This window comes from Argopecten irradians, chromosome 1 (assembly GCF_041381155.1).
Source record: "Argopecten irradians isolate NY chromosome 1, Ai_NY, whole genome shotgun sequence".
Taxonomy (NCBI): Eukaryota; Metazoa; Mollusca; class Bivalvia; order Pectinida; family Pectinidae; genus Argopecten; species Argopecten irradians.
The window spans coordinates 55,813,249-55,828,581 of record NC_091134.1 but is presented as its reverse complement, the minus strand read 5'-3'; the positions used below and the strand labels follow the sequence as shown (position 1 = coordinate 55,828,581).

Genomic DNA, 15,333 nt, shown 5'->3' with positions numbered 1-15,333 from the left:
TTTAAGTAGATATCTAGAATGATCTATTTCCAGAAAGTTATGTGTGTTTACTTGTTTACTGTTTTTAGTTAGATATTTCTAGAAGTAGGAGGTTCTCCAATATTCTTGAATTACGGTTAAGCTATATATACTCCAGCTGCCCAAGGCTAATCAGAACTGTAATGAGACCTGTAATAAGACATATCAAGAATTGTACAGCGCCATATAAGATTCTATTGGGAGAGCTATTGTGACTTTATCTGTGGATTATTACAACACTTTGTGTGGATTTTTTTCATATTGCCTGGAACTTTACAAATCATCGGTGGACATTCAATTTCCTTGTGGATTTGTGATTATTGTTAATTTGAAACCTGGAAGGATCAAGGATTATACCAGGACATTCGCATACAGATAAGTAACACTTTAAATCATCGTACTAGTCTTGTACCACCACCAATTACTTTAGATATTGTAAACCATCTCTGTATAATATTGTATATATAATTAAATTGTGTTTTGAATTTAGCTGCTGGTTTCTCCTTTCTGTTATTCGTTCATGTAACAATATAATTATCCATTTGAATATGTTTCTGCACGTATAAATCAAAGTACTGAAAGTACTGCTGCGGTAAAACTTCTGGATGATAGGAGTTGATTCGAGTGTTAAAGATTGATAAGTCAATGGTTATATTATCAGTATAACTGCAAATTGGAAAACGATCCAAAGAAAACAGGACTTAAACTAAGGCTGAAAAACTGATACAAATAATTGTTTTTTATTTGGTCGTAATAATTTATCACATTGATTTATTTTCTCACATTTTGTACAGGTCCAGTTATTCTATATACACATAATGCATTTCAGTGCAGAAACTTCAATCAAAGAGGAAGTATTTATGTTGTCAAGTTTATATAAAGAAAAGTTTCAGCATTATGGTGACTTGTAAGTCAAATTAAATTGATTTTTTTTGTTAAAAACTAAACAGGCATTCTTCAGATATCAAGAAAAAACTTACAGGTTATATTATATAAAATATCATATAATGTTTAAGCAATACCATACACGTATTTGACCTTTAATGACTAATATGAATGACATCAAGGATTTCCTTTTTAACAAAAATGTATCTAGCAAGTTTAAGAACACCATACTATCTATAACTACAAAAATTAATGGTTGTCAGACCGTGTAACATATATAACTAACGTATATTGTCATAAAGGATGACTTTCATGCTTCTTAACTTCACTAATACTACTTTGGCAACATATCAGGGAGAAAGAGGGGAAAGAGTGGGAAAGAGAGAAAAAAAAATCTCTGTCAGCTATCAGCTGTTTACCGGTATATGCTTTATCAAGTTTCAAGTACATGAATGTATATCTATTAACTATAAAACTAAATAACCTGAGTTAATTAACTAAACGACATGTAAATGGCACGAAGGATGATTTTTGTCAAAACATGTTAATATTTTTTCTCTATGTCTATCAAGTGTGTAGTACATCACAACATATATCCTAACAAACGGTAACGGCACGAGTTAACTAAATGACAGGTATTGTCATCAGTGTCCTTTTCTAACTACAATTTGTAAATATCTTCTTATTAAGCATTATGGAAAGTTGTTCAGCAAAATTTGGAGCAAGGATAGGTCCAAAATTCGGATCGCAAATTCACTCAGAAATTTTACTTTGACATGATAATTTACTTTGAAATTTGACTATTGGTTCTAAAACTGTTTTCATAAGGCTTGGACATGATAATTTACTTTGAAATATGAATATTGATAGAAAAACTGTTCTTATAAGGCTTGGTTCAAGAAAATCATAATTGTAGTATATAATTTAATGAAGGATAGTGACACGCTTACTTTTTACTGTTTTGATGAATTGATACAAATCTATCAGATTAGTACTAATTTTGTGGAATATCACGGTTTTATTATCTGCTTTCAGAGAATACCTGAATTAGAAATATGTCAAATTTAAACAATAGAACAGCCAACTCTACATCACTGCTTATTGTTTTGATGTGGTCATGATCAATGTATCACACCTTCACGCTTGGCTGCACACTGTTACAGATACGAAGAGATTTATATATGGGGTGGTTATCTATCCTATAATCTTTGAAATATTTTTCTCGAAAACCCAGCTCCCTACCGCTCCGAACCGCTGTAAATGAAAATGTGTATTAGCAAGGGACGTCAGAAACATTATATAACATGTGTTGGGAATATGTATAACAGTATTTACATTAAAACCTATCTATTAAAACCACCCAGTGGTCTGAGTAAAAGTGGTCTTAATAGCGATTTGGTTTTAATTCTGAGGTGGACCAGGTTTCTTCTATAATCATGACGATCAAGAACAGAAACTCTGTATCCTAGCTGACCGGTACATAATATATGGACCGGTACATAATATATGTACTGTATTTTTGTTTCAAAATTGAAATTTTATGAAAAATGCAATATACATGTATATATAAATGTATATTATATATATATTTTTTTAATTTTTTGTTCAATTTTTTGCATTTAACACATTTACAAATACATGGGACATCAACATAAACTTGACATGACATATACATTACATTTATATAAAAAAAAACATAAGAAACATAACATAGCATGCTGAGTATGTACATGTACGTGTGGGGAAAAAACCAGTTTGATATATTTTGGTTAAGATAAATTTGCAAATTACTATATTTGATCAATTAGTTTTGTCGGCCATTAGAATCTTAATCATATCATATTTTAATGCATGCGTATCTAATCAAAACCAATAATTTACAAATATTTTTTAAAGTATGATAAATTAGGGACATATAATGACTATACCATTTATTTCTAGAGCATAGACATATTTTTTTCATTAAATAAAGTTAATGGTGTGTGCTTATTCAAATCTTAAACTGAATTTCACTGAAGTAATTGTTGACAATATAAATGAAAATACTTTTTCTAGACATTACTCTCTATTATATCTTATAATTCAAATACATATCGTTAGTATAATCAGAGATTTAGATAGTAATTAAATTATCTATGTCTCTGGTTTAATTATCACATAGTATCACCTGAGGTAAATGAGAATCTATGTGTTTTAGAATTGGTATTGATCTGTCTAAATTATTATTAAATATTTACGTAAATCGATTTTAATTATCCCGCCACGTGCAATGATTGGTCAAATAATAACTTATGATCACAATCGGTAAAGTGTTTGAAAGACTACTGTGCAATAGTCAAGCGTACTTTTAACTAATGCAAAACACCGATTGTTTACCGCAACAAAATAGATGACACATCTATTGAAATGAGATGATTGACGTACGGTACTGCATAAATATCTGAAATAAGATCAATATATCTCATACATTAAAGAATTTTAATTCCATTGGCGTTACACGTATGAGCAAGAACTGCCTAAATCGTTCGATCTCGCCACCAGGGCTATCGAAAGAACGTTGCATTACTTGTGGTTTCGATCACGTCAACTGCCAGTCACAAATATGCAAATGATGGCGATTAACACTCTCCTAGTACAGGTAGATAATCTGATAATTAGGTCGACGGAAACAAAAGACTGACTGATGTACCTGCGGGCAGTTGTTCACGGGTTGCTGCGTGCGGGAAGGTGAGGCACAGCGAGGTGTGAAGTCACATGTGCCTGTGGTCATAATCAAAGGGTCAATTAGTGTTAATTTAGTGGTCGTTGGGACTATGAAAACTGGTCGTAAAACGGAATAGCGGTGTGATTGTATTTCTGAAGAGAAAAAGAAATCGGAACTGAAGATAAGTGGCCGTAATAGTGGGATGTTCGTAATTTAGTGTATATGCTATACATGTCTATGTTTGGAATAAAGTTTTGGAAAATAGAAATAAAATGAAACAAAAATAAATATAAAGACAAAATAAAAGAATATTTTCAAGCATGGTGAATAAACAAAAAATAAAAATATGAAATAAAAAAAATAAAAATAACCTGCCGACGGTAAGGGTTGAACCCGGACCGACAGAATAGAAAGCTCAGGACTTACCACGATATCACTGTACAACATAAGAGAGTGATTGGCCTGTAGCTTGCAGTATGGCCGCGAGACTTGTTACCTCCTTTGAATATGGGGAGAATTATGCCTCGTTTCCATACTTCAGGCTCGTGTTCGTACTCAAGGCATTTATTGAACAGTTTTTGAAGACACAATATCAGTGTTTGTCCTCCATATCGTAAATGCTCGTTTTGGATACGGTCAATCCCTGGTGCCTTTTTAAGTTTGAGACGACGGATAGCACGTTCAACCTCGTCGAAGTAAGCTCGTCGTGATCGAAAGCGTCCTTAGGGTCATCAGGATCAGAGTCGTCGGACAGATCTGTCGGCTCAGAATTAGCCATATAAACTGACTGGAAGTATTTACCAAACGCCTGCGCGACATCAATTGGAGAACGTAAAGTTTCGTCACCAACCTTAAATAGCGAGACACTGAGGCGTGAAGGACCCTTTAAAAGCTTCAGAACTTTCCAAAACGTCTTACTATCACCGTATGCAGCGTCGTTCAGATCTTGGTGGAGATTTCGTAGATATTCATGGTAGGCTGCGCGTTGGGTATTCTTGAAAACACGTTTAGCTAGCTTATGGTATGAATGATGATCGGATCCCCTTGGTTTACCTTCTGCTATCCACTCTCTTCATCGCTCATGGGCAGCCTTGTGGGCTGATTTAACGTTACTATTCCAGTAAGGCTTCAGGCGCGGGTTGTATCTTGTGTCATCGGTATAACAAAGGTCTTTGTTTACTAAAAATAGTTTCAAAGTTCGCGTCTTTGGTACTCAGATAGGCGTAAAAATGTTCGTGAATACTATTTGGAAAATCAGCACAGTGCTGCGAGAGACGTAGTTCATTTAAGAAGGCTATTTCGTACGCTTTAGCTGACAGTATATTGTTTATACAAAGGGATGACGAGATGATCCCTCGCACAGAAAGAATAGATAGTGACATGATAATCCAGAGAGTTGCCGAACACAAGTATATGTTAAAAGTAATTGTTGTCATTGATTTCACCAAAGGAGGTTACTGGATTTGAGGAAAATTTACCTCGACATAACTTATTCCGGATCCATCTCCTGCATTTGATTTCATTAGGCCAAAAATAATCGCTTTCCAGTATGTGCGCTTGAGACTTAGGTACTGATACTTTTGCCGAAAGCAAGCCGTTTCACGAGTTGAAGATGTTGATTCGCGATACATTAACACCGGCTGTTGACAGGTATTTTTAATACCCGTTTCAGTGGAAGATTCCCCGATATTACCAATGTAGAACAGGACAGCTTTGGCTCTGCGAGCTCCCACAAAAATTATTTGTCGAGTTATCCAGATTGCGTGAGGTAGGGCTGGTTAACAACCCGGTTAACAACCCGGACGGGAATTTTGTTTACAACGTCCGCAACCATTTTTTCAAATCATTTTCAAATTTTATTTGAAAGGAATCTCTTTTATTAACAAGAGGCCCATGGGCCTTAACGGTCATCTGACTCATGGCACAAAACAACAAAGTCACAGTATAAAGTATTGGTTAACAATTAATATAAACAATATTAATACAAGGAACTCCTTAGTTGAATATGTAAGTTTCTGAAATAGGTAAATGTCATTTGTTGAACAAACTTGGTAGCCTTTCATCCATATATGGTTGTAACCAATTCAAGGATTAATATAAGGAGTCAGATTTTAAAGCCAAATTTCAGCAAAGCTCCCATTTTGGACCACCGCTGTACTATCCCCATGGGTCTCGGTCCTTTATGAAATATGATTATCCTCACCTAAAGTTCCCCCTTCTGAATCAATTAAAACCCCTATAGACCAATTTTCATTGAGATCGGATACTGAAACCTTAAAACAGGAAGTGGGCAAGCGGCCATCTTGGAATACCAAAATCTTTACTAAAATGTTTGCATGTTGTTCGGCATCAATTAAAACCCCTATAGTAAAATTTTCATTGATATCGGAGACCGAAACCTGTAAACAGGAAGTGGGCCAACTAATATTAAGAAAATTTGCCCTTTTGGGGCCCCACCCCTAAGCCTCTAGGTGTCGGACCAGACTCATTTATACAAAATATGATTGTCCTTCCCCAATGATGTTTCACACCAAATATGGATGAAATCCATCCAAGGATGAAGGAGGAGTAGGATTTTAAAGCTAAATTTAAGAAAATTTCCCCATTTGGGGCCCCACCCCTCAGCCCCTAGAGGTCGGACCATGCTCATTTATATAAAATATGATTGTCCTTCCCCAATGATGTTTCACACCAAATATGGATGAAATCCATCCAAGGATGAAGGAGGAGTAGGATTTTAAAGCTAAATTTAAGAAAATTTCCCCTTTTGGGGCCCCACCCCTCAGCCCCTAGGGGTCAGACCAGGCTAATTTATATAAAATATGATTGTCCTTCCCCAATGAGGTTTCACATCAAATATGGATGTAATTCGGTCAAGGTTTAAGGAGGAGTAGGCTTTTGTATAAATAGTCTTACGCACGACGCACGGCGCTCGGCGGACGGCGCACGACGACGGACGAAACACGATGACAAAAGGTCATCCTGACCTAAAAACTATATATTTCTGGCTACTGTAGTGATCTTTTTATAACATTTACAAGAGCATTGATGTTAAGCGTTTTATGGAGACATTTGAGGCAGCGATAAAATATTCCGGTTCTACTAGTCTAAAACATTAGCAAGAAGCATTTGGATATTTGCCATATACTACATGTACATGTAATAGATAAACTACTTTTGTAAAATGAACATTTTCAAACATCATCCTGTTTATTGTAGTTAACCTATCCGGCCTCGGGATATATCACTTTCGAGAGTTGATAAATCACCGTATCCACCTGAAAACAGGTAGATATCTGTTTTATTATATGGCATTAACATAATGTAAACCATTTGACTACATGTATATGTACATTTTTTCCCTCTTCATGATATTGAGCAACCCCTCTCCCCGATACTCAATAGTCCTGTTGAAAAATTTCGAAGAGAAAAATGAAGGTTGATAGTATCAATAAAATAGAGAAAACACCACGTAATATATTTTACTTATCATTTGTAAAATCTGACAAAAATGTACACACAAATATTGGCAGGGTCACATTGATTCATCTCGCTGAATGATGACGTCACAATAGATATTTGACGTCACGGAAATTCCCTTTGCGCTATATTTGGATACGACTTGGACCAATTGGAATCTTATATCAACCAGTGAAGTGATTGTGACGTTATTTTACATGACGTCACAATACAAGATTTCTATATTTGGGTACGACCTCGGGGTTTCAGAATCTTATATCAACCTGAGATGACGTCACAATGCATAGTACATGTAGTTCGGAATTTTCTGGTGGATATATATCGTGTTGTATCGTGGCGGGAAAGTGTAGTTTCAGCCAATCAGGAGCGAGCAAAACACACAGTCATATAATAAAACACTTGTGATTCAAAACACCGCGGATATACAACGTCCATGGATTATATATTTTATTGTGTATAATTATGCAGTAAGGACGTTATGCAGTAATCAAGCAGAGATGTTCATTTATCTACAACAGGTACAGTACCATGCCAAAAGTATTCGGTCACAATGGCGGCGTCTTTACATGACGGTAAAAACGAAACGAATTCCAAATTAATTTTACTTATATACTAAACAGTTGATTGCAACGGTATTACACACTTACCTTTAGTATTTTGTAAGATGTCCTTTCAATCTGATTACGTTTAAAATTCGTTTAGGGATCGTGTTGTACAAGCTTTGAATGTAGCAAGGTGTGATCTCCGTCCAAATCCTCTGAATCTCGGAGAGCAAGTCATTTGCTGATTTCACAGCTGCTACTCGAGACTGAAGTTTTCTTTTTATTAATAACCAAAGATTTTCAATTATGTTTAAATCTGGTGATTGAGCGGGCCAACTCATTCCATTAATTCCGTTCTGGGCGATGTAGTCTTGGGTGGACCTCGCACGGTGAACTGGAGCATTGCCGTCTTGGAAAAAATAGCCACCAGTAGGAAAATGTCTGGCAAGAACTGGCCAAAGATTTTCCTCCAAAACCTCCTGATATTTTGCAGCATCAATATTTCCTTCCACTCGAGCTAATGTCCCCACACCGTTCCAACAAACGCACCCCCAAATCATAACCTCGAGTTTGTTTTGGGTATTACGCGGCTGCACAAGATCCGGTCGCCATCCTTCACCTCGCTTTCTCCATATATAAACTCAGTGGTCCTGTCCAATAACTATTTTGCTTTCATCTAAGAAAATAACTCGCTTCCAATTATATATTGTCCATCTCCGCTTTTCTCTACACCAAGCAAGTCTCTTAGTTCGGTTACTCTGCTTCACGACAAGTTTCTTCCTAGAAACACACCTGGTATACCCATGTTGGCTCAGATGTCGCTGAAGTGTTCTTTTAGAAGTCGAAACATTACTTTGCTCATTGTATTTAATGGTAACATCAGTAAGGGAATCCCTACTATTGTTTTTAATAATCCTCTCCAAAGAACGATAATCCCGCAAATTCACTAACTTTGGTCGTCCGCTTCTCTGCCTGTTTTCCACTGAACCACATGTACAAAATTTGTTAACAATGTCAATAACTGTGGACTTGGGTATTTTTAACATCATACCTATCTTTCGTCGTGAATATCCACTCCTAAACATCCCTACGATCATATTTTTAACGCCCATTGATAGTTCTTTTCCTTTTCGGCCCATCTTGGCAATACACGTCCACGGGAAAAAACAGAAAGCAGACGACAACAAAAAAATTGTGTGACGTAACATGACGTCATACGCAAACCTAAAAATGACGCACGTCATCATCAGTGACGTTTACAATGAATGCCAAGGCCATTTTCAGCGATGTTATTGACACGACGTTAATACGCCGCCATTGTGACCGAATACTTTTGGCACGGCACTGTACATCAATACATGCATATATATTTCCAAGCGTATTCCAAGCTCATATCTGTGATTGAGGAAAATATTAAACATATATGTTTCTGGTACATACCATTACCATGTGATTATATTTTGGCCTTTGATAAAGGGGTAGATTACCTTAAAATTTTGTCAAGTACTATTTATTGTCCATACTGCCAAATACATCAAGGATTTATAAATGAGACTTATAAATCATTGGTGTACTCACAGGCACCTGGCACGATTTTTTTTACTGTTGGTTAACAATTTTCGTGCCAGGTCCCTGTGGGGCCCCCCCCCCCCCCCCCCCCCCAATTTTCGTGCCAGGTCCCTGTGGTGTACTATAATATAATAAACAAACCTGCCCAGCGTTCGAAATTAACGCCTGTCCGTCTACCCGTGACCGGCAACTTTATAGAGGGGCAGACATTTTTTTTCCATGTTGCTGGTCCTTTGACCGGCAACTTTTTGGTCCAGATAGAGGATCATCTGCCTGTTGAAGTAATGTTAAAACGAATTACGGAAACAGACTTGAATCTGTCCAGATTCAGACGCCATCTTCGAATTCTTGATGATCTAGAGCGCATGCATCCGTTGAGATTTAAGCGTAGAACAAGCATTCGTGGTAAAACTATTCTGAAATTTTATTTTCTAGAAGTTAATTAGGCATTTTAATGAAATTTGATTCCATTTTAATAGAGGTGGAATACACGATATCAGAAACATATGTTTCTGACGATATGAAAAGGGATCTCTAACATCATTCATATTACTGAGTGTAACAAGGGAGGTAACTTCGTTGACCTTATACGACTGCCTGTAACAAATACAAGTATTAGCTTCCCTAAGTCGCCTATGTACGTTGTACATGTGTAAGGTTTTCCCCCTTTTCTTTATGCGTCGCATATCTCACTTCTGACACCAATTCTCAAAGTTTTTATTCTGTCGGCTGTATATATTCCTTTGTCAGGTGGCTAATCAAGAAGACAACATACACGGAAATATCAAATTCAATCAATTTTTATTAAAAAAACAATCAAAGATTTATTTCACAGTACTTACCAATAATACATTCCAATCGAAATCCGAAATATGCAATTCAGGAGTCTAAATCCCTAAGTTAAATTCCAATATAAACCGAATGGTAACTGTAGTATATAAGTTCCTCAATGTATCTATCTAAGCAGTCACAAGTTTTTACTCAAAGTTAATAAATATAATATCGCAACACAAACCTATACAAACTCCCCCTCCCCAAATGAAAAAAAAAATGTTGAATATAATACAACAGAAGGCCTCACATTCTGGTATCCGTATTTCTAAATGATATTTTCCTTCTCTTTCTTTCTCTTCATCTTCATAATTACCTAGCAGAATTTTTTCTTCATTACTAAATCTATCAATAATTTTCTGTTTCCAAGAATATTGTGTTTTATACAAGACAAGAGATTTTTAACATAATTGCATGTGTAAAATAAATGACACAGTATTCAATTACAGCATTTTTACAAAAATGACATTTTCCATCCGATCTATTCATTAACTGTAATTTTGTTTCAGTAAAAATGATTCTATGTAAAAAAAAATCCACTCCAATTGTTAATTTTTTTGTGAAAAAGCAATGTATTGAAATTTGGTCCATATTTTTCCCATTTCTTTTTATCTAAATTACTGGGTTTTTTTTTCTTTCCATTTTACTGCTGCAATGCGTTCACAATTCGGCATATAAGAATTAAGCCAACTAAGCCCAGAAAATAGATGTCTAATTAACCAAAACAAATATAAAATAAAATTTATTTTGCCTTTGGTGCATGTCAGCAATCAATTTCATTCCAGTTTAGGATATAATTGCCACGGTTTTTTTTGAGAAGAAGTTTAATTATTTTTCATACTTTAAATTTGAATTAATATTAGATTTCATCGACCCAATGGTGGTAATGGTGTAAATAAGTAACTTTTGTAACTGTAAGTCAAGACACTAAATCAACTTTGTCGGACCACTGTCAGGTTCTGTTTTCATGCAAAACCATTTTCAGCCTAAATAAAAGGTCATCCAGGGAACAATATTGCAAGGATCTAGTTACAGTACATGTACCTGTTCAAAACAAAAATAAAGAGAGTTTTATCAATTGGCGGCCTGTGGCGGCCATTTTTGGATTTGATAGAGAACAGGGAGAAATTAAATAAATTAAACAAAAAGCCCAGTGCGCCAGTATCACTCAATTGACCCTTTTGGCCCAGCACCTTAGGCCCCAGGGGCTCAGCCTCATCATGTGTACAATTTTGAATCCCCGCCCTATTGCATTATTCTGGTTTGTCATAGTTTCAGTTTCAACTAAATATAAGTAAAATAGAGACCTCAAAAAGGAATAGTGGCGCTAATAAGGATGACAGTGTGTACCGTTTATTGGGTCAAATATATGGTACATTACCAAATATAATGAGGGGTTTTGTTTGTCTAATAATCACACTTACCCTGTTGTGTCCGTTTTGAAAGTGGAAAGTCTATGAATTTTTCTACAGAAGAGGAATCAAACTGAAAAAGATATAATCCTAAATCAGTGAATATTTTCTATATTGAAGCAAAAGCATGTATATACAGTATTAGACTCATCTGTCAATATATGGTTCATAGATACCGGCAGTATATAATATCGAGACATGTCTCCACAACTTAATTAGCTCGCGCCGAGATACTCTGGCCCTGAAACCAGACTTACGGTAGACTTTAAATTAAGACAGAATGCTGGTGTACATGTACATGTAGGGCAAGAGCACACTTCTTTCTCAAAAGCTGGAATTTGCCAGTCAAGCAACATAATAAACGTCACAAATATGTGGTTTCCATAAAGATTTAAAATAAATGACATAATTTTGAATAGGTAAATGATTTTTTTAATTTTAATTTTCTAAATGATGTGAAATTATCAAAATTGTCACAATTTTAAAACTTTTCTGATAGGATGACATTATAAAAGATGCTCCACCGCTGACAAAGCATTAATGATATTCATCATTTGAACAATAATTGGTGTTTAATTATGTATATAGATGTCTAATTAACACAAAACATAATATAAAATAATTTATTTTGCCTTTGGTGCATGTGCAATCAATACTTCATTCCATATAGGATATAGTGCCACGGATTTTTTTTCGGGATGCAATTAATTATTTTTCATACTTTAAATTTGAATTAAAATTAGAAGCTCAAAATTTTCAATGGTGGTAATGGAGTAAAGTAAGTAACTTTTGTAACTGAAGAAAGACACTAAATCATCTGCTTCTGTTTTAGATAGTGGAAAAATACCATTTGTCAGCGGTTGAGCATCTTTATATAAATGATCATCCAGGGAATGCAATATTGCAAGGAATAATAATCTAGTTACATGTACATGTACCTGTCACTGAAGACAAAAATAAAGAGAGTTTATATGCACATTTTGCCAATTTATTGTCTTTTAAACAAAAGAACTGTAGAAGAACAGGGAAACTACAATTCCTGTTCAAGTGCCCCGATCAGGAATCGAACCCGGGTCTAGATCTCCGGCATGGAAATCTACAGCTCTACCAAATGAGCCAAAGAAGCATTCTCAATTATAATATACATATAAGTCACCCGACCCTCTCCACTTTATACACTAATCCCCCTTATCCCTTTTTTTCTTGAGATTTCCTCTCAACACGAGACTCTTTAACCACCTTCCATGGGTTATTTAGAGGGCGCCAATGTAGAACAACATGGAAAATACAATTCCTGTCGAGTGCCCCGACCAGGAATCGAACCCGGGTCTCCGGCTCTACCGACTGAGTCAAAGTTAAAAAAAAAAAAAAAAAAAGCATGCTCCGTCAGCTGAATGACAGAGACACTATATACAAGTGACACCGACGGACCCGTACCTTTTACACAACATTTATGTCGATATGCCGACGACTTTTCCCCACTCAAGGGCCTTTTCCCAACTGACAAATAAAAATCCCTGGTTATTGTGGTCTGAGGCTATTTAGAGACGAGAAATTTTGAACATGTAAATAAAAACACGTGGTCTGAAATCACCATGTTTACCTGATTGTATCTTTCCTGCAGAGACGCAATCTCTGTGTCGATTGTTTTCCATTTTTTCTCTTTGGTGTTATAAAGTTGTTTCTTCTTCACTTTTCCAGCATGTCCCTTAAAATTGTCTTTTTTCTTGTTCTTTCCAAAATGAGATTTCCCAAACTTAGTGTTCATCTTACCGGAAGTGAAATGAATCTGATTAAATTACCTTCAGAAATTGAAGAGCTCCAATGTGGCAGGGGGTAAAGTCTTGTAAATTGTTAGTGATTGGAATGAACGTACATGACAAACTAGTTTTTTCAAACAACCCGCGCGCGCCAGGCCGTTAACTCCAATGCAATAATGGTATTTTTCAGTTCTTTTAAAAAAATTATGTACATGTACATTATAGGTAGAAAATAAAATAATATATACAGGAAAAGAAAAAAGTGGTTTAATCAGAAACACTTTTTGGGGTTTAATCAGAGATTTAAAGAGTATTATATTTAAATCTCTGGTTTAATGCAGTTACTCTGTACATGTTGCTGTTCCATCTACAATGTACATGTGTATTAAGTAGATATGCATGTTTAACTGTAATACCAGGACAAATCAGTTTTTCTTATTGCTGATAATGTTAACTATTTTCAAACAAACTCTCATCTTTTGTTATTGTCAATTAATTATTGAGCATGTACTGGAGCTCATTACAAAGAATGTAATGGATTCCTTTAAAGAGACAAATTCACTCAGGCAAATTCTTTTACATAACCAATAAGCAAACTATAGCATAAATGTATTGTTCTACATTTCTTATGAAACATATAACGTAAAACATTGACAAATTCCACAACATTGTTAAGTATTTTAATTAATATCGTTGAAATATCAAATCGTTGATCAATACGATTAAGCAGGTACAATATTAACTCTACCCATACCCGAGCCAAAGTCACGCACTTTAAACAAATGAACTACATAACCACTGAGAAGGTGATAAAATGATTTTTAGGCAAGACAATTCACCTAATAAGGTATAAACACACTACTGTCAGAGCGATTTGAGCAGTTCTAGTCAAAAGTTGCATTACTTTACGAGCAAGGGACAGGGTTCGGCATACAAGAAGTTCGACCACAGTGTGTAAATTGGCGGACAGCGAGCAAGTTTGAATATTTCACACACGTGTCACCACCATAGGCGTTTCAGGCATATCACAGTAAAACTGACTGATGTAATTTCCATTAGAAGTTGTTTTATCTGATATATATACAAATTTTAATGTTCTCTTAGAATGAATTGTCCCTTTAAACTCTGAACCTGAACAATGAAATAACAGGTATTATCTTATCTAATGGTCATGATTAGTATATGAATAATATAGTGTTTGAAAAGTTTGTTCAAAACAAACCTTAAAGTTGTATTGCTGCTAATTTCACTGTAACGATATGTAACTTAAACATTTGATATTTAAACATTGACATGTAACTTAATGATTTAGCTTCCCAAAAGCATATGTCGGCCTATAAGAGAGCCGAAATCTAGGAATCATATATTCCTGGTTTTGAATAAAGTGCCTTCAATCACTGCCATGTTCAGTGACTTCGGGTTTTGTCGGATTCCTAATCGTATCACGTGACTGACGTTCGACACCACCTGCACGTGGTGAGCCAGGTAACTAGTGTAAGCACACATGTGTTTGTTTACGTTTTCCTTCTGGCCTATATGAGCAAATCATGCTAGTATATGTCCATAGATTGAGTATTTGAAACATCCAATTTACACATTACCGTAAAATATTGTGTGTATCAAATATTGTAATGTGCGAGCATTATTTTCTTTGTAGATAGATCGAGTCTGATGAGGTCACCACATATTTTGTTTATGAAAAATTGTTGATATTTTCTCTTGGTTTCACAACTCTCGTTTTTCTTCGAGATTGTCGCGACGATGTTCGGAAGAGTTCGGAATGATTCAGCATCTTTCGAGCCTATTTTTCACGTGTACACGTTAAAAAGATTTTTTACTTTTATAATTAAGATACTTCCAGTGCTGCAACTTTATAAAAAGTGGTAAAATTAGAAAGTTTAAACCTCAGGCAGACGGAGAAAAATATGTATAATACTTAAAAAGTTTTCACTATGACAAAAAGAGCGAAAGTTATAGACCATACAACTTTAAGATCTTTCATGATCACACAGGGTAATCCTTTTGATGATCCATTTCTGTCATACAGCTCTAAGCTAGTGCATATTGTGAATATCCCCCCCCCCCCCCCCCCCTCTGACACACACTTACACTTTTCATTATACAGTACAAGT

The 15,333-nt window shown here is 35.4% G+C and overlaps 1 protein-coding gene across 1 annotated transcript in view; it reads right to left on the bottom strand.

The window, feature by feature from the left end:
- Positions 1–13,241, bottom strand: part of LOC138334384 (probable ATP-dependent RNA helicase DDX10) — a 42,320-nt gene extending 29,079 nt beyond the window's left edge. The window contains 2 exon segments of the mRNA XM_069283059.1: positions 11,454–11,514; positions 13,045–13,241. Coding sequence (XP_069139160.1) covers positions 11,454–11,514; positions 13,045–13,209 — 226 coding nt within the window. The 5' untranslated portion in view covers positions 13,210–13,241.
- Positions 13,242–15,333: the final 2,092 nt, after the last annotated feature.